The following is a 23,322-nucleotide window of genomic DNA, read 5'->3' on the forward strand; positions in this document are numbered from 1 at the left end:
GAATGATTAACTTTTAATATTCCTCATCAGTTTGATTTTGTATGTCTCTTACATATGTTCTGCCGGTGTAATGACATATAGACAACTATAAATACAAATCAAACGCTAAAGGGCTTGTTTGTATTTTGATCATAACTGTTAGGTTTTAAATTAAGGCTATAGTATGACTAATGGGGGTCCTGAGTCGCATAATGATTCAACGGCTGTATTTCTCTGCTATAGTACTTGTTTAAGGCTAAAATGAGTATTAACTTCTGATCAGACTAATCTAATACTCATGATAAATGATTACTCGGCTAAGTGGGAGAATGTAAGATTAAATATAATTATTATATTTATATTTAATTGTGTAGCCATTATAATCATTTATATTATTTGGATCAAAATATATTAAACCTATAATAAATTAGTTGGTAATTGTTGATGGGCCAGATTACCCTAATTAACTAATTGGGTTTCCCCTTGGGTGTATATAAGGAGATTACTAGAGAGGGATTAGGGTTAGACCCTCATAACATCACACCTAAAATCGCCCTCCTCTCTCTCCATTACTACGAGTTCTTCAACCCTAAAGAACTCGGTACTACCATCAAGAAGATACATCCTAAAGGGGAACCAGACCAATCTGACGAACATGACGTCTACTTCCCTCTCTGGTGTGGTGACTGCTAATCAGGTACACACCTCTTATTTTTTATTGTTTATGATTGAATTTACATCATTAGGGTTTATGTTTTACCCATGATCTTATGATATAATCAACAATCTCCACTCTCTCCAACCACTCATCCACCATTATTGCTACCACCCATCAATCATCCACCTTCATCTCTGCAGGTAAATTTCTCCATTTCAATCCATATATTCATCAATTTAGCCACTCTCAATCTCATACATTCATCTCAAAACCTAGAAAATTCTAATTGTTTGTGGATTAAAATATGGGATTGATTAAGTTTCTAGGTTTATTTGATGAATTCGGTATCGATTTAACATAGAGGCGTTTATGTGTGGATTTTGAGCTCAAATCAAACAAATTATACACCCCCTTAATTTCTTTTGCTTTCATTCTAATTTCTTTTCACTTCTTTCTTTCTTTCATTTATTAAACTGGAGAACACGGTGTTGTTGGTCTGTTTAACACAAATGAGAGTGGCACTGGAGAGGTCAAATGGCAATGAAAGTGCCAAGACCATGGACAAGAGCAGTTTTCTTTCCTTTTTTTTATCATTTAGGCTTCAAAATTATGGGTCTACAAGACAAGAGCAGGTTCTTTTTTGATCTTTTCGGTTGTCGGGTTTAGGTTTCAAGTATTCAATTTTTAAGCTTATCATGGCTATGTTTTTTTCATTCTTGTATGGTATTTTTATTATGTTATGAACTTTACCTGACCCGAATCATCGAACCGTTCCGTATTTTTTATGTTCGGACACTTAAAAAAGTGAACCCTTTGAAAAAATTTCCTAGATCCACCACTGGTTGTTACAATAAGGGTGACACATAACTGTGTCTTAGTTGCCCAATGAGAATGCCTCATAAATTCGTACATGTCACGTCTTAATTTGTAAGCCTCGAGCCATATCACGGCAGGGACTTCCATCTAGTTTAAAATTAAATACAATTGTGATATACAAGTTTTTAAAACATGTGATTTACAATTCATTGATGCACTTGGAGATGGTGAAACAAAAGAAAAGATTTATTCTTTTAGTAAGGACCCACCATCATCCAACAGATTTCGCTCTTGCAAGCGTTGTAATGTGCAAGCGTTTGTGGTCATAGATGCGGATATGGATGATGTACCAGCTTAGGCCAATGTAGAACAGCCGAGTCATTCTTATTGTTGATCCGGTTATGGCAATCAATGTTGCAGTAGGAGAAAATGATGTGCAATACACCCCTACAGAAATGCTTGCTATGCTCAGTGAACCTTGAGGGTGCTTAGAGCGTTTTTTGTGTTCCCCACAAATGTTTTTACAATATTACAATAGTGAGACAGGTATTTAATTTTTGTATTAGTGGTTAATGCATCTATTTTTTTAAATCATTTAATGTTTTATTTATTAGTTGTTCAATATGAATGGTATTTTAGTCATTTCGTAGTCAGTTAACACCAAAAACTAGCCCTCATCCACGTTAGGGATTATTCGAGAAACGAGTGTGCAAAAGGTGAGGACTACGGGTGTAATTTTAGAAAGTTGTGGACTTTAAAATATGTAATTAGTCTTTCAAACACTAATTACATTTTAATTCCCTCATATTTAACTTCTGCCTAATTAATTAGTCGTTACACTATATCCCCTAATAAAAAAAACCATGTACCCCTACGATTTTTAAACGATCATAACTTTTTCATGTTAATATTTTAACCAATGTTACAACATAAAAACGAGCATTTTATTCTCTTTAGTCTGAGTATAGTATTTCAATAGTTTTTTTAATAAAAAAATTATTAATATGTTACATGATTAAGAATGTTTAGGGGTGAACAATAACTAAATCGTTAACCGAAACAAAACCGAAGATAGACGAAACCTAATCGAAATCAACCAAAATCTGATTTAACTAAAAATTAATTAACTGAAAACTAAATTAACCAAAAACCAGTTATTCGTTTTTTTGTACCCTCCTTTAACCAAAATTATCCGAGCGAACTGAACTACTTCTATTTCATATATTTGTACTTTCATTTTATTTATTTATACATCAATTTTATGTATTTATACCTCAAATTCATATATTGCTAAGCTAAAGGTTTAGTCCAAATTTTGTTTTGGCTATTCACATAAATTAAACGAAATAAAAAACTATCAATCTATCCAAATATTAACCGTTTGATTAATAAAATACACACTAACCAATGACTTAATTGAGAATAACAAAATCGAACTATCTGAATCATAGACACACTCAGTTGAAAAGATATTGGTAGTACGGAAGGATGTAGTACGGAAGTATGTGGTACTAACTGGCTATTATTAATTCATTTCCCCCTTTTTACCATTGGAACCCTAAATTCTCGTTCTACAACTTTCCGATATCCAGCTGAAATGAATCCATGGGTAACTTTTACTTAATTGCATGTTTCTCATTCTTTTATATGTTTCAATAAATCTTTATAATGTTGTTTGAGTTATGTTCTTTTTATCTTGATTTCAGTTGACACCAGCTAAAGAAGTACACTACTTGATCGGTTGAGGGTTTCCATGGGTAACACAAACTTAATTGCATCTACCTCTTTCTTTCTCTCTCTCATATGAAATCCTTATAATATTGTTTGTTTACTTTTTATTGATATTCTGTTCCTCGTTAATACACTTTTTTTTTTTTTGTTGAATTAATATAACCACAGATAATCATCATAAGAGGAGGCATGTCACCTCCTCTGCTGACGATGACGACATTATCACTAACTTTCCAGAGGATTTAATAAACCCTATTTTAGAGCGGCTCCCCATTAAAGATGCTGTAAGAACAAGTGTTCTATCTAAAAAGTGGAGGTATAGATGGACCACTATGAAGTCACTAGCTTTCGATAACCATTTCTCTCAACAGTTTTTAAATATTGGAGCTTTCAGTTGTTATGGGTTTGTAAGGGTTATAAGCCAGATTATGATCAAACACCAGGGTCCCATTTTGAAATTTGTTCTACATATACCAAAAGAGATAGTTCTTGATAGCTTCCAACAAGTTGATCTATGGATGTTAATCCTATCAAGAAACAATGTTAGGGAACTCCACATTGTGAATTTTAATCAGTTTTATCAAATTCCAACCTCCGTATTCTCCTGTCGAGAGTTGAGAGTGTTGGGATTATATAGGTGCATTCTCAACCCACCACTTGAGTTTCAGGGATTTCCCAATCTTGAAGTTATTTCTCTCTTATGTGTTGATTTTGGGGCTAGTTTAGGTGGAACTGTAATCAACTTACCACAACTTAAGAGGTTCAAACTGTATAGTTGTCGCAATGTTAACAACTTCAACATCAAGGCTGAAAAATTGCAGTATTTGCGTGTCACCGGTTGCCCTGATGCCAATGCCATGATACTCCAATTGTTGCATAGTGAACACCTTAATGCAGTTTATATACGTCGTCTGTCAAAATCCGTAAAAGATTTTATTCAAGTTAAAAGATTTAGTTTTATAGTTGACGGTTATTTTCTCAAGGTATGATACAAACTTATATTATATGTTAGAATGCCTAACCTTTGTTTTTTGTCAGTCACAAACTAGCATTTGCACAAAATATTTCTAGTTTGATGATAGTCTGATACAGTCCTCACGTTATTTCGGTAACTTAAAATCTCACTTTCACCGCACAGATTTTGGCTGCAGAAAAGTTTCCAGACTCGCTTCCACATGTGGTACAATGCTTACAGGAACTGGAGTTCACAAGTTTTAGTTTCGGAGATTTGAATCAACTTCAAGGTGCTCTATGTATGCTTCGGAACTCACCTAATTTGAAAGGACTTCGTGTGACACATATGCTGATGGTAAAGAGGGATAAAGTTTGATAAAATTTTATTGGCTTATATAGTAAACAATTAGACGGTAAGACATAATTTCACTTTTGTATTGTATTTGTAGGGACAAGAGGCTGATTTGCAATTAACATCTAACTACTTAGAATCCCCTGAGTGTCTGGATCAGACATTGCTCATGTTGCAAACTGTAGAAATGACATCTTTTGAGGGGTCAAGACCAGAGCTCCTCTTTGTAAAGCTTCTGCTCGATTGTTCTCCACATCTTGAAAATATGATAATCCAACCAAAATCAACTATTGATGCTGAGAAAAGGCTCAACATTGCAAAGGATGTTTTGATGTTCCCACGAGCCTCACCAAAAGCAAAAGTGGTCGGAGCCATAATTCTATAAGAATGTTTTAAGTGCATTGATATCCGGTAGCTATCTCGTAATTTATATCTTGTCTTTTATTTTACCTTTTTTTGTATGCAGTTGACAGTACAATGTATGTTAAAACAATGATATTAATGGACTTGGGCTTTTGCTGGATTAAGACAGGGTTACAAAGTGGTAACAGGTTCTGCTTTTTCCCATGTTGCAATTTGTATCTTGGGGTAGTTCATTCAGCATAGAAGAAAGTTTTTGGTTTGGTCTCAAGTGCACTGAAGTCTGCCTATATAAGCTGAATCGTTCATCTTGAACCCCCTCTTCAATTTGTGCATATCAGCCCATGGTTTTCTGGTTTCATTTCGTTCCATGTTATCACTTATCAGAGATTAGCTTTTAAAACGACTTGTTTTGACCTGGACCCAGTTTGATCCGTTACCTGATCTCACCCGGCTATTTTGCCTTGCTTACAATCTATCATACTTTCTCTACAGTTTTGGTAAACATCCTATAATTTCCATATTCATATATATCCAAAGTCTATGGGTGAGGGCCGTAGCAGCCTCACCCCACACAGAGTTTTGGTGCTCCGTTGTATCGCATGGTGTGCTGAGTATATTTCTCAACTCCAATGAACCACACATAGCTAGTTCTCCATCTCTATGTATGCTTGGTTTTGTGTGATTTAGTACTAGATGATACGAAGATCTCCATGAGTTGCCTCAGATAATGCATCTGCTACTCTGTTTTCTGACACCTTATTATAGCGGATATATATTTTCTCGAATATAGGGCATAAGTAGTGGAGGCTGTGTGCACTTGTTGGCATAGTCATAGCTACTCCAGTACACTGCTAATCGTCACCGCCTAACGCCTTTGTTTGCCCCACTTTGGCCAGGTTATGTTGTCTTAGCCGGGCCCAAGCTGGCTTCAAAGTTTGGCTTTTTTGGGCGTTCCCCTAGGAAACCATACCCACAAGAGCAGAACTCTCTGGCGTAACACACGGTGGGACGAAAACCTGGTTGGGCTTAGGAATCGAACTGACAACCTCACACAAGGCTTAGTCCAAATCCCTCATTGTCTATATCCACCCTAATATGACACAAGTGGGAATTAAACTTGAGTCTCTATTGAAAAACTCAAGCCTCCTACCACTAGACCACAAGTAAGGGGATATATCATTTAGTTAATAGTGGGTAATAACTAGGAGTTGTCTTAGTTGCAGAGGCGGACCTACATTAAAGGTTCCGGGTTCCCAGGAACCCGTTCAGTTTGAATATTAGTAGAAAATGTGTATACAAATATAGAGTGAACCCATAGATAAATTATAAGGTGAACCCATAACAAAAAAGCTGAACGGGTGCAATGGTTAGGCGCCCCTTTTACTTTCACTGTGGCACGAGTTCTATCCTGGTATCAAACGACGTTTTTCTTGCAATTTCTGTAAAACTGAAATTAATGAATTAGGGTTTTTGTATTCATTCTTCGGCTTTTTATTCATTGGGTTTTTGTATTCATTCCTGGGCTTTTTATTCAATGGTTTCCTATCCCTCTTCATGGTAGAATCAGAAGTAGTAGATGTTTTAGAACAATGGAACCATTAGATGTTTTCGGTAAGTGTGATTTAGTATGGAAATTTTATATTGTAAAAAAATAACCATTAGATGTCTTCCAAACTTGTGAAATTAAAATTAAAAATTCATAAAAGAACAACTTATAGCATTATATTCAAAAATTGCTAGAGGACTGAATAGGAATCGTCAGCTTTTTATTAGTTTATTTTGAATGCGAAACTGGAGCTTTCAATCAACAAGAAATTCCTTCTTTGTATTATATACCCACCTCTACATGAAAACAACTTTAAACTGCATCCGCCACTGGTTATAAATCCCAACCGACCCGACTCGACTGGAAATTCTAACTTCAAGTTGACCGAAATTCGAGCACTTAAAAAAGTGAACCCAATGGAAAAAATTCTATATCCGCAACTACTCAGTTGCAAATGTTTAGGAGATTTATCTTTACATATAAAGGTGATAAGCGATTGTTTGTATTAACAAATAAAACTAAAGTGAAGCTTGGTAGAACTAGAGCAGTGGGGCCAGTTCGTTGGGGTGTTAAAGCGAGTTTGGGTCAGACTGGTTTATGTCAAAATGAATCGCTTTTAAAAATATCAGTTTGGTTCGGGTCAGAAAGATTTCCGTGAGTTCAACCACAATTATGTCTTTTGTGGCACCGAGGGACAACACGGGTGGGGGCTTTGGGTGTGGCATTGGTGGAGGCAATGTTAGTGACAACAGAGCTTGTGACGGAGGCTGAGGTGCCAACAGTGGTGGCGATGCCTGCGGTAACAAAGGCAGTGGTACCGGTGGTTGTGTCAGTGGTGATTGGTAGGTGGTGGCCACGGCAGTTTTAATTGCAACGGTGGTGATGATGAACTGTTGGTAGTAGATTGGGAACCCTAACATGAAGTATGTTGTGATGAATCTACTCACACAACACCAAACACACATTGTTTGTTATTAACACTATATATTTTTCATTCACTTTCTTTTCTTATACAGCTTATAAAATGGCCTTGGTGCATCAACACTAGCCCTATACTAGAAGCAGTTGTGTTCAACTGTGAAAGTTGATTTAAAGCACTTGTGTTCAACTATACGCTATTGTTGTTAAAATATAAATAATGATAATATTAATATAATATAAATTACAATATTAACAATAATACAAACATTTATAATTTATATTCTTGTTAATATTTGTTTTTATAATTAAATACAGGATTAAAAAAATTGACAGTTTATATACGCCATGGTCGGCGTACCGAGCGTATAACGGACAAAAAAATAGTAAAAATATTATAATGGACAAAAAATATATTATTTTTTTGGTTTTCAGGATGAGACATGGATTACCAGCTCAACCTGCAGGAGCAGGTGGAGCAGCAGCATCAGCCGGCGGATCCACTTATGGGCACCCATACTTGGAGTTTCCCTCGGAGTCCGAGGCTACTGGCCGTTGCGCCAAGCTTAGGAGGATGCATGCCGGTGGTCACTAGGCGGTTCGTTGGTAGTCTCTTCAGACCCTCGGTGAGGCGGCTATAGCGTGAGAGTTTATTCTGCCTAGTTCACCTTGGGATTGGCTTTTTGAGTTATCGCATATGTCTAGCTACAGAGAGATTCTCGTCGAGGTTTTGTCTTCGTTTTGTCCTCGTCGGGCAGACCAGCCTATGGACCCGGCGCACCCCCTCCCCCCGAGGTTTCTTTCCACCTGGGCGGCCAAGCGCGTGCTATGTCGCTTGCAGAGTTTGTGACTCGCTGCGGTTTATACTAGGAGGCTGAGATCGCTACGGATCTCTATACACAGGTACGTTTAATGTTAATATTTGTATTGTTCTTATTAATATTTTAATACATTGCATAATCACTAACCTTCCAGAGGACTTAATAAACCCTATTTTAGAGCGGCTCCCAGTCAAAGATGCTGTACGGACAAGCGTTCTTTCAAAAAGGTGGAGGTATAGATGGACCACTATGAAGTCACTGGATTTCCTTTACGGATTCTCTGGACAGTTCTTGAAAATTGGAGCTTATTGCCATAATGGGTTTACAAGGGTTATAATTCAGATTATGATCCATCACCAGGGTCCCATTTTGCAATTTCATCTCCACATACCAAAAGAGATATTTCTTGATAGCTTCCAAGAAGTTGATCAATGGATGCTACTCCTAGCAAGAAACAATCTCAGGGTGCTCGACTTTCGGAATTCAAATCGGATTTATCAGATTCCATCCTCCGTATTCTCTTTTCTAGAATTGAGAGTGTTGGGATTAGTTAACTGTATTTTCAAGCCACCGCTTGAGTTTAAGGGATTTCAGAATCTTGAAGATATTATGTTCAGCAAAGTTAATTTCGGCGGTGGAACTGTTATCAACTTACCACAACTTAAGGCTTTGACACTGTTACGTTGTAGCAATGTTAACAGTTTCAACATCAAGGCTGAAATGTTGCGGATTTTGCGGGAAGACAGTTGCCCTGAAGATATATTGCTCCGGTTATTGCATAGTCAATACCTTTATGCGGTTAAAATATGCTTGTTGGAATCCTTAAATGATCTTGTTCGCGTTGGAAGATTTACTTTTACAATTGATGGTTATTTTCTCAAGGTATGATGCAAACTTTCTTACCAGAATGCTTAAACGTTATTCAGTCCTCATGTTATTTTGGTAAAATTAAAATCTCACTTTCACCACACAGTTTATGGCAGCAGGAAAGTTTTCAGAGTGGCTTTCACATGCCAAATGGTTAACGCGATTGAACTTTCAAAGTGTTAGTTTGGGTGATTTATATCAAATTCAAGGTGCTTTGTGTATGCTTCGGAACTCACCTAATGTGAAACTACTTCGTGTGACATATATGCCGATGGTAAAGGGGCTAAAAGTCTTTTAACATTTTTTTTGCTTGTATAGTAAAAGAATCAGATGGTAAGTCACGATTTCACTTTTGTTTTATGTTTGTAGGGACCCGAGGCTGATCTGGAATTAACATCTAGTTACTTGGAATCTCAGTATCAGACATTGTTCATGTTGCAAAGTGTAGAAATGATATATTTAGAAGGAACAAGACCAGAGATGCTCTTTATAAAGCTTCTGCTCGACTATTCTCCACATCTTAAAAAGATAATTATCCGACCAAGGGCTACGGCTGATGCTGAGAAAAGGCTCAACATTGTAAAGGATGTTATGCAGTTCCCACGAGCCTCAACAAAAGCAAAAATGGTCTTCTTGGATCCGGAGCCATAATTCTATAAGAATGTTTAAATGCATTGAAATCCGGTGGTTATCTCGTAGCTTATTTTACCTTTGTGGTATGCAGACTATGTATTAAGTTCTCATTCTACCTTTGATCACTAAATTGTATTAAATCATGATACCAGACCTATCAATACAGAAGTAATTTTTAAGTAAAGATGATCTAGCTTTGCCTCTGATGATGTTGCTGATTCTATATCGTTTCTAATAGCCCCTAAAAGTTGGCTCTCCAGCAACTGGGGGCGTCACGTGAGGCCTCGAAAAACAACCTCATGACAACGAGCGTGTGGGTTGAAGATGATCTACTATTTGCTTACTAGTCTTTTCTAATATCGTTTAGGAAGTACTTACAAGTTTTTGTTTCTTTATTGTCTATCATGTTAAATTAGTAATAATTTATTGATTTGTTGATACCATATTATAATTTTTAATTTATATAATTTATGATTTTACTAAGTGTGTATCAAAATGTGTTTTTGTAGGTTATTAATTTGTTAACTTTATCGTATCATTTATATTTTATATACTTAAAACATGAAGTTGAGACTTATTAATACGACGTTCATTTTTTAGACTAGCCAACTGATCCGACTAGTCAACCGGTATAGCGCACAATTCGATATCAGTTCTTCATAAACAAATAACTTTTAAACAACCATAATTTTTTTTATCTCAATCTTTCCAACAAACCTTTACAAACGAAGCACAATTCATATGCTCTTGTCACTCACTCTCTCTCTCTCTCTCTCTCTCTCTCTCTCTCATATAGGAATGCACAAAAAAAAACCAGAAACATATTATGGAATCACCATGAAAAAAACCCAAAATTGGGAATTAAAAAACCGGGTACAATCTACTGCTTATATATCGATTCAATACCCTATCCTTTGAAACCGGTTCCAACCCGGCCATACCTCCTCGAACCGGTCAAAATCCAAAAAAGAACCAGAACCTAAAATAATTGATTACATCCTCTCCAAAACTTGACTCCATATCCAACCCGGTTATTGCCATACCCGGTTTTTAACATACACTGAAACCGGGTATGGTTCAATACCTGATTTGTTGGCTTAAGTCTGATACCTCAAGGGCCAAAGCCCATTCATATAAGGCCCAGTATTATATCCAAAAGAAAAGTTTCAAGGTGTTTCAACAGGCAAGAAAATGCCCAAATCCCTAATTTCCTTTTTCCTGTTGTGATTCAACAATCAACAATCCATATTTTAAACATCCGATCAGTCAGCAGTGCAAAACTCCGGCAGAGCAGCTGTGGGCGATCGAATCTAAACCTCCATCGACTGCACACTTAAGGTAAACCCTTGTTCTTTTGTATTTTTATCGCAAACCTAAAGTATATGAAGTATCTCTACCGGCTGTAATAATAGGTTAACATTGTGTTTTGTTACATAGCATAATTAGTTTTTAATAATCATTTCATAACACCTTCTTTATGTTCATGATAATCTATCTGTTGTCTTGATGGTTTCTGTTCTGTGTATAACCTATATTGATAAATATGATACTCTACAGTTACTTGAATATATTGTGCATACAAAATTGATGATTTTATTGACAGTTTTACTCGTTTATAATTCATCATTGGTAATGCTTGCTTACAATATTATCACCTTTTAAATCGGCTCTCACTTGTTTTTGCTAAAGCCGGTTCTGACTTCTGACTCGAATCTAAATGACAAGCTTTTATATGACCCGACCCACTCACCAGTGGCGGATCTTCAACTATTACATTAGAGAGGGAGGGGGTCGGTAAGATTTACACTCCTAAGCGAAAAAAAAAAAAATTTGGCCCAAACTAAGATTCGCCCATGGCGCTCACTTTGCTAGTGTCAAACTGTCAATGCACCTCTATGTTTTCCTAGAAGAAGTTCGAAACTAATGTATTAAGTTTCTCGTTCTCTACCCTTGATCACTAAATTAGTAAATTGCATTCAATGCGTGTTACTAAGCCTAGCGCATTTATGGGGACACTGAATAAACACATATGTATATGTTTTTAATGGAGACAGATAAGACGGTTATGTAAACGTATAACCGCATCTCTTGCTCGCAATAATTGGTAAATTGAATAGAAAAACGCATTAATTCCCTAACTTTGTCTGTTCGGTTAATCTTGCAGAAACATATGTACTCCTCCGTCATCTTAATCAATTTAATTATTAATGTTTAATCTGCCGTGTTGTTTATTTTCAATGTTTTGATGTTTTTGCCATATTGATGTTGTATTATTTAGGCATCCCATGTGTTTATAATCTCGAATAATGGCAAGAACTGGAATTGTGTGGGCCCAATTCAATTTCATCATGTCTTGTATTGAAGCCTGCCAAAACGAGTCGGGTAACAGAGTATACCTGGTTCGGGTCAGTACGGACTGAATACAAAAGGTTCAATTCTGTTTCGGGTCAAAGTGGGTTCTCACCAAATTAAGTTTGGGTCTAACACGTTGACCCGTTTATGACATGATAAAATTCGTGTCTAAAGAGGTTTAACCCGTCTAACCTGTTTATGACCCGATTAAACCCATTTCACTATCTAATTTTAAACCTCTTAAAATAACTAGATATATTACATAAATACATATCACAATCAAAACCCTAGCTTGTCTCTCATAATCGTCCATTCTTTCCTGACCATCTTTCCCTCGTTCTTCATCTTCGTCTTCATACATCTTAGTCAACCATAAGCAGGTATCGTCGCACTCCGATTTCTTCATCTTCGTTGTCAATTCTGTATATATTGTGTTGAACCAGCCCTAGACTCATATTCATGCTATTAGTATCAGTTTATTATACTGAGAAGAATACCCAACTTATCTTCAGATCCATGGAACCCAGATTTCATTCGTAGAAAATTTGAAAAATCTTCACCTTTTTAGGGTTTAATCTGTAATTCTTTGTGGGTTTGGTTTTATTCTTTTTTGTTTGAAGGCAAAGGGTTTCAGCCTCAAGGTGTTCTTAATGGGTTATATTATAAAGCTAAAATTAGTGATCAAGATTAAGGGATTCATATGATGTACTGGTGTAATGCTAGTCCCCGCTAGCAGGTTGATAATGGTGAAAATTTTTGTTGATCCTTCAAAAAAAAAAAAAAAAGATTAAGGGATTCATGTAGAATTTGGGGCCTTGGGGGTTATGTTGATGTAATCAGCGATCTTTGTTAATCGTGTTAAAGGGGTCCTAAGCAGTTAATGCAGTAAAAAATCGGATATTGGTCAAGGACTGATATTTGAGATATCGGTAATCGCGGTGGGATATCGGTAATTTTAATATCATGCTAAATTTACATATATAGCAATTTAACGCTAACAATTCAGTAAACTCTCCTATCATTAACAAATTAACCTTTTGCAACTTGCAAAACACTAACAATTGTAGCAAGTAGGAACTGATAAAGACTTAAAACACTAACAATTAACAATTAAGACTTAAAACACTAATAGCGGCAATAAGAAGAAAGACGAATGGTAGAACTAAGAACAAAGGTACTGATATCGAGAAAATCGGTGATATATCGGTCAATATTGCCGATAATATCGGTACCGATATTCTAACTGATATTTTGCACCGATATCTCACCAGGGGACCGATAACTGATATAAGGGGTCGTGCCGTGTAACACTTTTATTATACAGGTCCGTGTTCGTGTTTAAGGAAATGTCACGATTAGTTAACTTTGTCGTGTTCGTCTTTAGTGCACGTGTTAATCGTATTGTGTCGTGTTTGACCTGTTTAACAATTTTTGTTCTGTTTTGGGTGAATGTGATTTTATGCTACAGGATTATTATGGTATGCATATATGATATGTATCTCGGTTTTAATCTGCAGCACAAACTACAATGGCATGGTTATCTCGAGCTCGTGTGGTTTCTTCAGCTTTATTTGGCAAGCGTGCTTTTAGCTCTTCTTCCAGTATGTTTCTATCACACGGGCCTTGATTGTTGGTTCATAATAATCCGAGTTTTTACAGCTGCGAATTTCTGTCTAACAACCGTTTCATTTACAGATGCTTTTACAGACGCCTACAACCCGATGTTCTCTCTAGACATAAGTTCACAAGTCGGCAGTTGCATGCCCATATCCATGATGCGAATTGGAACCATAATTCATAACATTGAAGTCAACCCGGGTCAAGGAGGGAAGCTGGTTCGTGCAGCCGGCACCTCCGCAAAGATCTTAAAGGAACCGAGCGCCTCGAAACTGTGTTTGATCAAGCTGCCTTCGGGTGTGGAGAAACTGATTGACACTCAGTGCAGGGCAACCATTGGGGTGGTGTCAAACTCAGAACACAAGGACAAGAAGCTCAGAAAGGCTGGTCATAGCCGGTGGCTCGGGCGCAGGCCTGTGGTTAGAGGAGTGGCTATGAACCCTGTGGACCATCCTCATGGTGGTGGTGAAGGTAAAAGTAAGAGTAGCGGTTGTAGGGGTCGGGGTTCGGTTACTCCGTGGGGGAAACCGACCAAGGGTGGTTACAAAACTGGTCCACTCAAGAAAAGGAAATAATTCAATAGTGAAATTTGAATGTTTGGTGTGTTTTAGAGGATGCTGATTTTGCACTTTGGTGCAAATGTTTTGAGATGCTCTTGATTTTAGATCATGTTTATGGTATTTCATAATAATATTTTGGATTTTTGAACAATTCAGATAATTTGATAATGAGGTATGATTTAGACCAAGTATCTTGTGATAATTTGATGTGACCTCTTTTTGCTGAATGAAGCAATCAATTTTATCTTTTTTGTTTCTAATAAACAAAATATAAACATATGAATCATGATAACTATTTTATTACATTAAAATCCTTAAACTTTTCAAAAACACACCAAAAAAATCTCTCGATCTAATTTATTTGTGTCCGCTCTGCTAACGGAGATTGTTTTTACGTCTATTTTCTGTTTGGTTTAACGTTACCACCGCAAAGCACGGGGTCATAAATACTAGTTTTACAAAAAAAAAAAAAAAAAAAAAAAACTTTTATAGTAAAAGAAATTACCCATGTGAACATTTTTATAAATTTGAATTTTATTACCAGTAACAAGACAACTTGAGGGATTTATTATAAGAACACCCGTAGTTGGGGGTTTTGGGCGTTTTTTTTCCCAAAAAAACGCCCCACAACGCCCAAGGACCACCCCCGGGGCGTTTTTTTCAAAAAAAAAAAAAAAACCTCCAAGGCGTGCTTTTATTAACGCCTTTCTTCAAACTGTTTGGCCAAAGAGATCATTCTAAATCAAATATCATTAGATTTAAACTAACAAAACAAGAAAATAATAATTGGGTAATCACTGATGGGTCATTATTGGGCATTATCCCCCTATTTGTGAAAAACGCTCATAATGTCCCTTTGCTGACTGGAATGACACGTGTCACACAATGCACATGGGTTACCATCACCTGCAACGCCATGGATATCCTATGCCTTGTGAACATTGCAATACAATTAATGTTTCTTAGCATTTTGGAAAACCCATGTTTGGTTTAAGTAATTGTTAGTGGCCACTACTTTTTTGACTTTCTTAGATACTGTTATTATAAAAGCTTCAATAATACATTCACAAAACTGCCATAGACATTCAATAGCAATAATTTCACCACTTCATATGTATTTATCGTATAATGGTTTTCACATACTTTCTTTGGTTCGATTGAAAATTTGTTCGCTCTTCCAAAACCATGACATTCTCCATATTCTCAACCCCTTTCGATATATTCGTGTTTTTATTTTATGTTAACCTATCCTGAATTCATTAGTGCAAGCACTTTTTTTCATATATGTTATATGAATAAGGTAAAAAAAAGTTTTCTTTGTTGTGAAATAAGAGTTTCAATCTGTTAACTTTTCGAGAACATCGTGAGTCAAAGAATATTTCAAGTTTCACCAGGTGAAGTCATTTGACTCAAGAACCAAATGAGTGCTACATCCCAATTCCCAAACAAAAGAATTCATCCAAAAAGACTAGCCTGGAAAGCGAGGGAGCTCATTTAGTCTATAAACCTTATATTTGTTGCTCATACAAGCATCCGATATTTGGACAAGTCAAATACCTCGCAATAGTTTCAGTCCATAACATTCGACCGTCCATAAGGCGGGCCAACGCCCTCGTTGTTCACAGTTGGTTCCCATCATGCCACTTCTCCGAATTTGGCTCTAATACAACTGTTGAAATCCAAACAAGAGAACTCACCCAAAAGACTAGTCTGGTAGGTGAGGAAGCAAATTTGGTCTATAAACCACAAATTTCATGTTCATATAATCGATATGAGACAAGTCTCATACCTTCTAATAGTTTCAGACCATGGGACAACCTCATTTTATTTTATCGTTAAAAGTATTTTGCAGTATGGTTATGATAGTTTGAATTTTCTGATCAAGTATAATAATACATTTTATGGGTGGGGTTCTAGAGTGAACAATAGTGTATTTGGCTATTTGCCACCAACCTCACCTAACGACCTCCACAAGCCGCTACCACCGACCCCAATCGCCACCCCTACCCCCTGCCCTTTCCCCCACCTTCAAACCCTAGCCATTGTTAACCTAATTACGATTCAGATTCTGTGATTACATATGTGAATGAGATGATGTAGATGAATGTGGTTGTGTGTATGTATGTACCAACGAGACGCGTTTGAAGAGCCGATTTAGGTGGCTGACGGGATCTCCATAGTGTAGGATTATCGGAGGCGCCATTGCGAGTTGAAAAAAAAAACCCCATCTTTTTCATCACATTAAGATCTGAAACGGTTTCGGCTGATTGAAGGGTAAAAGCTAGTTGGTGGGGGCACTTAACGGAGATGGCAGTTGGGGGCTGGTGGTGGCGGTGATCGGCGGTGTTGATGGCTGAAAATCCTGTTTAGAGTCAAAGGAAGAACAGAGAGAGAGAGAGGGGCGTGTGTGTTTGTTTACGGAGAGGGAGGGATATATTTTCTAAGATTATATATACAAGGCAAAAGACTAAACTGCCCTCATGTGCATTGCCGCACATGACCTCATTTAACAAGTTAATAAACTTGGTTAGGGTCAAAGGACGTAACGTGCAAGATTTTGAATCATAAAGTACATATCCCATAAATTTTAATGTCAAAGAACACCGCCTGAAATTGGTTATATGGATATAGTTCAACTTGTTTAAAAAACACCAAACCATCAAAGAGTCCACAAGCCACTACCAAAAACTTGTTTATCATCTCCTAGTTACACGATGGCGTTCTCTCTTTCTGAAACGCTCAAGCATGATCTGATCCGTTGCCGCTTGTCTTCCACCACCTCCACCACCACCACCACCACCATCGCCTCCATCTACAGCAGCAGGATCACTGGCTTTAGATTCCCCATTGTTATTTGCACCTTTGTTCTTGTAAAGCTCTGGATGGTCTGTAATTCATCCAATAATGCCATTAAAGCATATAAAAAGATACAACAGGAAGTGAGGTATAGTCGGATGTGTGAAGTGTGAACTGTTAACACTCAACAAGACATACCTCTCCTAAGTTTTTCCGCATAGTCCTTGCCACGTTGGAAATAGTCAGCACTATAACTTGAAGGTATGGTAGATTCGGTTTTGGCCCGGCCCATTAGCCTCTTCTCCTGCAGAAGCTTTTTGGCAGCCTCTGTTTCCTCTATATTTTTCAGCTTAAATCTGCAAGTTTTAACCGACAGCACGTTAACCAATCACATCAGATACAATAAACTCACACAGAGTCTTTCCATTTTGGTATTAAAAAAAGAGAGATGCATACTCAATGGGAAGCTGGATTTCAGCAATTCCAGTGGTCCACTGAGTAGAGCTTTCCTCCGAGTTCCGCCGTTTGACCTAAGTCAACACATGAGAATGTAAGCATAAGTGCGTGTGTATTGAATATTGATAGGATTAGCTATAACATAAGTCTCTCTTTATCTATTTTAACAAGTAATTAGGCAACTACATGTTTATATGACAATATATGCATATTTAATCACTTCTTAATGTAAACAGATAGAAGTTTCTTATTATAATGTGAGTTTAACCGTTTCATTCATAAAAAGAATACGATGAATAACTTTAAAATGAAACTAGTAATTTTATCATACATTTATACACAATAAAACCAAAATTCTAACTCTCATAAGTTTTTATAACGTAGAATAATAATTTATAAACCTAAATAAATAACTTATGCATCCCCAATTAAGCATTGAAAGTTAACTTGACCACTTATGATTTTCGAAAACACCGACCATAGACAATACGTTTAACACATTGAAACTGGACAGTTAATTTATCTGCTTAAACATTCACTTAATACCTACTTAACCAAATAAGCACTAGGCATTAGTCAACCGCGTATTGTTCTTATAGAGGTGACAGTTGTCTTCAAATTGATATAATCACAGAGTATGCTAGCACGAACAAATCAGTAAAAGAGAAGGTATATTATGAAGCCAATATATCACCTTAAGGTGCTCTGGAATTTTGTATAACTCATCCTCTGCGTGTTTTATATCGTTTTCAACTTGATCTGTCACATCAATATTCTTCCCTTTTTTCTTCGCCAACTCTTGCTCGATATATTTTAACCTGCGCATTAGCCAAAACAAAATTGTTATGATTTGTCTTGTATATACTACAGCAGTAAGGTAGTTGGATGGCAATCCTGAGTCCTGACACAACACAAACACGAAGATAAGCAGGACTGTTGTCATGTCTAACCCGTTTAATAAATGGGTTGAGTTCGGGTTGGCATGTTTAGCCCGTTTAGTTAAATGAGTTATGGTCCGGTTAACCTGTTTAACTTGTTTACTAGGTCGTGTCCACACATGGTAAATACTAAAAATGTTAAAATGCACATAATAAGATAGCAAACAAAGGTACATACATATGCGGGTCTTCATCCATGACAGCAGTCTCCTGAGCAAAAGTATCCTGTAAAACCAAATCGTCTTTTTCCCCATCCCCGTCTCCCTTATCTCCGCCTTTCGAAACCAACCCACCCGCACTATTACCACCACTAGCAGCAGCAGCAGCCTGCCCTGTTTTAACCACTGCCGGGACTCCCGACTTCTTCTCCCTCAGTTTCTGAAGAAACTTGATCTCCTCTAAAGCCAATCTGCACACATTAATCATCGTTAAACAACAACCGCGTCTCTTCAACATCATCAAACTAAAAAAACATGCAACCTATACATACAAACCATTTATATCCATTCCAGCTATAATATCCTACACACCATTTTGTTATCATTGTATTTTGACCGATTTACCCCTTGAATTTAACAAGGGTTATGATTTGATAAATAGGGATTTGATTTAAGCCCTAAGTGAATGATTCCTGCAATTTTATATAGAAACCCTAAATTTCTAAAACTTAACTATGGGTGAATAATGAAAGTAAGTAATTGAAATAAGTATGAGAAGAGAATAAGAAGGTACCGCATGTCATTGCCGTCTTCTTGAACTTCTGTATGGTCGTCTTCTACCTCTGCTATACTTCTTTTTCGGAAATTTTTGGTTTTCTTCATCTTTTAGGGTTTCTTTTGGAGATTTTGGTTAATGGAATCAACTGCTGTTGGTGTTAGAGGTGTCTGGTTTGACGTTGGTGTTAGAGGTGTCTGGTTTGAAACCGATTAAACCGGAACCGTAACAAAAAAAAAAAAAAACCAATAGGATATAACCCAATTCGGTTTTCTGTTCGATCATTGGTTATACAAAATGTTGAATTTGGTTAACCCGAATAACCGATTAACTATTTTCTTGAATTTGATATTTGACACTTATTTGTTAACTTTGTTTTGATGGTAATTTTGTTATACGTCTTTACTCACTAAGAAAACTAGTTTAGCTTATTGATCTTGGTGATTATTTAGAGGTTGTTTATTTTTATTTGTTTTCTGAAAAGCTCTTCTTGTTCTCTTATGTATGCGTCACGCAGACGTTTAGGCGCGCATAATGTTTGTTTTTTCGAAGACATTTCATTAAAAAAGGTTTATGCATCCTCTTTTTGATGCAGATGTGATATACCTTCTTCTAACCTTTTCTTATTTTCTTCTTGCCCTAATATCACAAAACACATACAAGTTCATCAAAACCCTACACCCCTCTCCTCTCCCAGCCGCTACCCTCATCTCCGTCGACTACATCCCCACTGTCCAGCCGCCTCTCCCTCCCACCTCCCACCGTTCACAGCCTTTCCCAGCCGCAACATCCCTTCACAGCCCGTCACCGTTTTCACCAACCGAGGTCAACATCCCTCACGCGACCAGCCGAGGTCATCCAAATCAGGTATGTTTTTTTTTTGGTTTTAATAAATTTGGATATTGAAGAACTTTTTTTAAGTTTAATAAATCAGTTTATTTAAATTTTAGTTTATTTCAGCAGCTTGCATAAGTTAAAAAACAAACAGTCTTCTTCTTGTAGACTGCAGAGGTTTGATCGACCTCTTCTGCTACAGATGTCTGCAAATGTGGTCCGCAGACTGAAGACATTTAACTCTAAAAAAACAAACAACACCTTAGTGTAAGCAAAAGACATAAACAAATGTTGGACGCTTTATTTTTGAAGCACTTGCGTAGATGATGAGTTTTTATGATTGTTTGTTGGTTTGTTGCTGCCCCGAACATAAACAACAACCAAAACTAGGACACAAAACTTATTTGGTTAAAATCGATTTATTCTGTTAAAAACCAAAGGTTCGTGTTATGGACTAAGACCATTGCAAGGTATGGGACTTGTCACACATCGCTTGTATGGGCAACTGATGTAGGGTTTATAAATGGACTCTCTCACCCACCAGACTAGTCTTTTGGGTTGAGTTCTCTCGTTTGGTATGTAACATTGGTATCAGAGCCAGAACTCGGAGTGGTGGCCCGGAGAGAACCAACCGTGACCAACGTGTCCGTAACCAACGAGACTCAGAGTGGTGGCCTGGAAAGAGCCACCCGTAACCAACGAAGACGTTGGCCCTTAAGGAGGGTCGATTGTTATGGACCAATACCATTATAAGGTATGAGATTTGTCCCACATCGGTTGTATGGGCAATTGATGTGGGGTTTATATATCAAATGAGCTCTCCCTCAGACCACCCATAATGGGCGTGTTTTTTTTCAAAAAAAACCACAAAAAACGCCCAATATCGCCCCACCACCGCCCCCTGGGCGTGATTGGTCAGTTTTTTTTTGTTTTCGCGTGATTTAAATCACGTCTTGCCCCCCATTTGTTTGTCCAATCATCTTCCATCTTCCAATTCTTTATCCAATAAGATTTTTTTGATGATTTTTGTTTTATTTAATTATATTACATCTCATTTAACATAATGCCCCATATCCCTACTATACCCCTTTTGTAAAAAAGGCCCAATAATGCCCCATTGCTGACTGGGCTGCCACATGGCGCAAAACGCCCTAGGGTGGGGCATTAGGCTGGACGGTATGGGCCGTCCTCAGCCCCGGCGACGCCACGTCCCCGGCGTCCCTCCACGCCGCCCCCCTTCCGTCCCGTCCTCTTCGCCGTTTGCGACGGACCAAACAGGTGGGCCCCCTTTCTTTCTTCTCGGCACCGGATCCTTCACCCCATCCCGCCCCACCCGTCTTCATCCCCTCCCTGTCTTCATCCGTCACCATACCCAGCAGCCTTATTCACCCCAACGACTACGCATGGTCTCACCCACCAAACTAGTCTTTTAGGTTGAGTTCTCTCGTTTGGTATGTTCGTTTATGACCAAATAAAATCCCAAACCGGATAAATCGTTGAACAACCTGAATTAAGCGAAAATTGAGCTAATAAACACGCATAGTGGACTTCTAGGAGATACTAAATAGTGCCTGCCTTATGTATATCTGGGCTTCCATTACACAAAATCACTATTGTTGCCCTGTTGGGCTTCCATCACACTAAAGTGTCTAATCATATTCCTGGGTTGGAGGTTAATGGCAGGTGGGTGACTGGTCCGAGTATCATTAAAAGGGAGGTTATGGTTTTTTTTCGGGATAAATTTAAGGAGACTATGGCTACTCGTCCGTCTCTTATTTGTTACGGGTTGAATATTGTGAACAGTGAAGAGGCCGCAATTTTGGTTGCCAATTTCTCTAATCAGGAAATAAAACGTGCGGCATTTGATTGTGGGGCGGATAAAGCTCCAGGGCCCGATGGTTTCAATTTCAGATTTATAAGGCATTTTTGGAACCTGTTTGAGCAAGATTTCAGTTCCATTTTCGAGAATTTTTTTCAGGTGTGCCGGTTCAGTCCGGGGGTTGGGTCTTCGTTCATTACTTTAATTCCCAAGATTGGTGATCCCTCGAATCTGGGGGATTTTAGACAAATTAGTTTAATTGGGAGCATTATAAAAGTGGTTTCTAAGGTCTTGGCGAATCGTCTGAAGGTGGTTTTGGGCCATATAGTATCTGAGACGCAGTCGGCTTTCTTATCTGGCAGGTATATCTTAGACGGTCCTTTGATGACTAGTGAGGTTATCTCTTGGGCGAAGAAGAGAGATAGAAAAATTTTTCTCTTTAAGATCGATTTTGAAAAGGCATATGATAACGTCAACTGGGATTTTTTACTTTCAGTATTGTCTCAGATGGGTTTTCCTTCGATTTGGTGTGATTGGATTCGGGGTATTTTAGTTTCTTCTAGAGCTTCAGTTCTGGTAAACGGGTCCCCTACTTTTGAGTTTGGTTGTCAGAAAGGCATTCGCCAGGGAGATCCATTGTCCCCGTTCTTGTTTATTATCTTGATGGAAGCTCTCTCGGAGATGATAAATCAGGCTTGTGATATTGGTGCCTTTCAAGGGGTTAAGTTTTCTAATGATGGTCCCTCTTTGTCTCATCTTTTATATGCCGACGATGCTATGCTTATGGGAGATTGGTCGGTTATCAACTTTAACAATATGAGACGTATTCTTCGGATATTTTATCTCTGTTCTGGGTTAAAAATCAATCTTCATAAGTCGGTTCTTTATGGGGTAGGTGTCGAGGAGGAGGAGGTTGCTACTATGGCCGCAGATTTGGGATGCAAACAAGGTTCGTTACCTTTTTTGTATTTGGGTATAAAGGTGGGGGCGAACATGAATAGGGTTTCGAATTGGGATCCGGTGGTTAGCAAGTTTAAAAGCCGGCTTTCCAAATGGAAAGCTAACACTCTCTCTATTGCCGGTCGTTTGACGCTAGTAAAGTCGGTGTTACATAGTCTCCCGATATATTATTTCTCTTTGTTCAAGGCTCCTAAGAAGGTTATTGGTGTATTAGAAGGGCTCATGAGGCGCTTCTTATGGGGTGGGTCGGACGAGGTTCGGAGAATGAGTTGGGTGGCATGGGATATTATTAAGAAACGGGTTAAAGATGGGGGGTTGGGGGTGCCGTCGTTAGAAGTGAATAATAATGCTATGTTAATTAAATGGCTGTGGAGGTTTTTAAATGAACCAAACGCGCTATGGAGAAGGGTCGTTTTTTCTATACATGGCTCGGCTAGGTTTTGGGGTATTGCTCCATGCAATAATGCTTTTACAGGTGTGTGGAAGAACTGCGTCAAGTTCTGGAACAAACACAAGGTAGATGGAGTCGGGTTAAATTGTGTTATACGTGGCAATCCTGGGAACGGTACGCGGATACGTTTTTGGTTGGACACTTGGCTGGGGAACGAGCCACTGAAGAATTCTTTTCCTTTGTTGTA

The 23,322-nt window shown here is 37.8% G+C and overlaps 3 protein-coding genes across 5 annotated transcripts; 2 read left to right on the forward strand and 1 right to left on the reverse strand.

Annotated features, from left to right (window-relative positions):
- Positions 1–770: 770 nt before the first annotated feature.
- LOC110873750 (F-box/FBD/LRR-repeat protein At1g13570) lies at positions 771–9,913 on the forward strand. 2 transcript variants are annotated; one of them, XM_022122745.2, is made up of 7 exons: positions 771–3,062; positions 3,160–3,210; positions 4,323–4,493; positions 4,588–8,220; positions 8,317–9,020; positions 9,112–9,279; positions 9,375–9,913. In XM_022122745.2, the coding sequence occupies exons 5-7, from the start codon at positions 8,388–8,390 to the stop codon at positions 9,654–9,656; spliced, it is 1,083 nt and encodes a 360-aa protein (XP_021978437.1). In that variant the 5' UTR covers positions 771–3,062; positions 3,160–3,210; positions 4,323–4,493; positions 4,588–8,220; positions 8,317–8,387; the 3' UTR covers positions 9,657–9,913. The 2 variants fall into 2 exon arrangements, with proteins under 2 accessions (XP_021978437.1, XP_021978435.1); XM_022122743.2 differs by lacking the exons at positions 8,317–9,020; positions 9,112–9,279; positions 9,375–9,913 and adding an exon at positions 3,353–4,167 and having other exon boundaries at positions 2,807–3,062; positions 4,588–5,017.
- Positions 9,914–10,800: 887 nt separating this feature from the next.
- LOC110873760 (60S ribosomal protein L2, mitochondrial) lies at positions 10,801–14,358 on the forward strand. Of its 2 annotated transcripts, none has more exons than XM_022122750.2 (3): positions 10,801–10,976; positions 13,508–13,591; positions 13,686–14,358. In XM_022122750.2, the coding sequence occupies exons 2-3, from the start codon at positions 13,519–13,521 to the stop codon at positions 14,180–14,182; spliced, it is 570 nt and encodes a 189-aa protein (XP_021978442.1). In that variant the 5' UTR covers positions 10,801–10,976; positions 13,508–13,518; the 3' UTR covers positions 14,183–14,358. The 2 variants fall into 2 exon arrangements, with proteins under 2 accessions (XP_021978442.1, XP_021978446.1); XM_022122754.2 differs by having other exon boundaries at positions 13,505–13,591; positions 13,686–14,355.
- Positions 14,359–16,710: 2,352 nt separating this feature from the next.
- On the reverse strand, positions 16,711–19,315 carry LOC110873777 (protein COP1 SUPPRESSOR 2). Its single transcript, XM_022122773.2, has 6 exons — positions 19,090–19,315; positions 18,536–18,766; positions 18,114–18,237; positions 17,420–17,493; positions 17,162–17,319; positions 16,711–17,054 (listed from the first exon to the last, which is right to left on the reverse strand). Exons 1-6 carry the CDS (start codon positions 19,176–19,178, stop codon positions 16,864–16,866), a joined length of 867 nt encoding a protein of 288 aa, XP_021978465.1. The 5' UTR covers positions 19,179–19,315; the 3' UTR covers positions 16,711–16,863.
- Between the last annotated feature and the right edge of the window lie 4,007 nt (positions 19,316–23,322).

The sequence above is a fragment of the Helianthus annuus genome, chromosome 1, assembly GCF_002127325.2.
Source record: "Helianthus annuus cultivar XRQ/B chromosome 1, HanXRQr2.0-SUNRISE, whole genome shotgun sequence".
NCBI classification, from domain to species: domain Eukaryota; kingdom Viridiplantae; phylum Streptophyta; class Magnoliopsida; order Asterales; family Asteraceae; genus Helianthus; species Helianthus annuus.

What these genes read in the sequence shown, in the direction of transcription:
- LOC110873750 (XM_022122743.2), top strand. An exon ending in TTGACGGTTATTTTCTCAAG is followed by an intron (nt 4,168 to 4,322) that starts GTATGATACAAA and finishes TTCACCGCACAG; the next exon opens with ATTTTGGCTGCAGAAAAGTT. An exon ending in GTGTGACACATATGCTGATG is followed by an intron (nt 4,494 to 4,587) that starts GTAAAGAGGGAT and finishes TTGTATTTGTAG; the next exon opens with GGACAAGAGGCTGATTTGCA.
- LOC110873760 (XM_022122750.2), top strand. Translation starts at nt 13,519, where the DNA reads ATGGCATGGTTATCTCGAGCTCGTGTGGTTTCTTCAGCTTTATTTGGC. An exon ending in TGCTTTTAGCTCTTCTTCCA is followed by an intron (nt 13,592 to 13,685) that starts GTATGTTTCTAT and finishes TTTCATTTACAG; the next exon opens with ATGCTTTTACAGACGCCTAC.
- LOC110873777 (XM_022122773.2), bottom strand. Translation starts at nt 19,178, where the DNA reads ATGAAGAAAACCAAAAATTTCCGAAAAAGAAGTATAGCAGAGGTAGAA. An exon ending in ATGGATGAAGACCCGCATAT is followed by an intron (nt 18,238 to 18,535) that starts GTATGTACCTTT and finishes GCTAATGCGCAG; the next exon opens with GTTAAAATATATCGAGCAAG. An exon ending in GAAATCCAGCTTCCCATTGA is followed by an intron (nt 17,320 to 17,419) that starts GTATGCATCTCT and finishes TAAAACTTGCAG; the next exon opens with ATTTAAGCTGAAAAATATAG.